We start from the raw sequence: 1,274 nt of genomic DNA, 5'->3' as shown, positions 1-1,274 counted from the left end.
GTTTACGGATCCGGAAAACACCAGCCTCGCCTCGTGTTCATGTTGCAGTAATAAGACCGTCACCTCGTCATCGGTTGTGTTTTTTTTAAATCATCTTTTTTTTTTTTTATGAATTATGAGTTTTATGTTGTGTTAGGTACAAATGTATGTAGAAATGTCGCTTGGTTATTTTCTTTTCAGACTCGGGTAAGAAGATTTAAAGCTGAACATATTGTGAAAATACATATTGTTGAAGATCTTATACTTACCTCAGAGGAAAGCCGAGTGGTTTTTTTTTTAAATTTTGGTTGCTGTTTCATTGATGTAAACTAACCCCATCTTATATATCTATTAGTTCCCAATCTTGTATTAGTAGTGTAGAGAGGCATGACTATAGTTTCCCCTATTTAATTTCGAAAATTGAGGACAAATGTGGAATTTGACTCCAAAAACAACAGTAAGAAAACAAGTTAAGCAATATTTTACATTTATTTACATCATAAACAAAATAAATATAACAATCAACTGCATTTGTTTTTAACAAAGTTGAAGCACATATTGTGTCAAAAGTTGAATTCAAGTCATCAAGACCTATTGTGTTGCACTGCCTGTGGAAATACACTGCTGAAGAGCTGTTGACTATAACCAGGATACGCAAACGGTTGAATACCACACATAGACGATGATAATACAGGGAATGGTGAGTATGACTGCTGACTAATGTTACTATAGGTTTGTGTTGGACTTATCATTCGGGAACCAGGTTTACCAACACCAACGAACTGTGACAACTCTGGTGAACCGTTATAACTTGTACTCTTGATGTGACGTTTTTCTTTCATTCTTCTATTCTGAAACCACCATTTAATTCTATGTTGGTCAAGCTTTAGTTTCTTGGAGAGCACTGGACGATCTTCTATTTGGAGGTATTTGCTGCTACTGTAGTATCGTTCTAATTCAATCAGTTGTGAGTTTGTGAAGGCATTCCTGGCTCTCTTTGTTGGCTGTTCTGACTTTTCTGAGTCGTCAGAGGAGGAAACAGGAGAAAGACAATCTCTTGAGTCAGTAGAGTTGAAGCTGTTATCTTCAGAATGTAACGAGTCTTCTTGTCGTTTTCTTTTGTATTGAGTACGTTGAGCTGAGTTCGTAAGTGAAATCATCATAAATGAATCTGCTGTACATGGCTGACTGCTGTTTGGTAAATATCTGTCGTGGATATGGTTGACAACTGCGTCAGTACAGACGGAATCTTGAACTCTGCTGCTCTTTGACAGTTCTTCAATGCTGAAGGACAT

The 1,274-nt window shown here is 36.7% G+C and overlaps 1 protein-coding gene across 1 annotated transcript; it reads right to left on the bottom strand.

The window, feature by feature from the left end:
* Positions 1 to 563: 563 nt before the first annotated feature.
* LOC134684742 (homeobox protein Nkx-3.1-like) lies at positions 564 to 1,274 on the bottom strand. Its single transcript, XM_063544048.1, has one exon. It carries the CDS (start codon positions 1,272 to 1,274, stop codon positions 564 to 566), a length of 711 nt encoding a protein of 236 aa, XP_063400118.1.

The sequence above is a fragment of the Mytilus trossulus genome, chromosome 9, assembly GCF_036588685.1.
Source record: "Mytilus trossulus isolate FHL-02 chromosome 9, PNRI_Mtr1.1.1.hap1, whole genome shotgun sequence".
NCBI lineage: Eukaryota > Metazoa > Mollusca > Bivalvia > Mytilida > Mytilidae > Mytilus > Mytilus trossulus.
This window is presented reverse-complemented; position numbering and strand designations above follow the sequence as displayed.

What these genes read in the sequence shown, in the direction of transcription:
- LOC134684742 (XM_063544048.1), bottom strand. Translation starts at nt 1,274, where the DNA reads ATGTCCTTCAGCATTGAAGAACTGTCAAAGAGCAGCAGAGTTCAAGAT.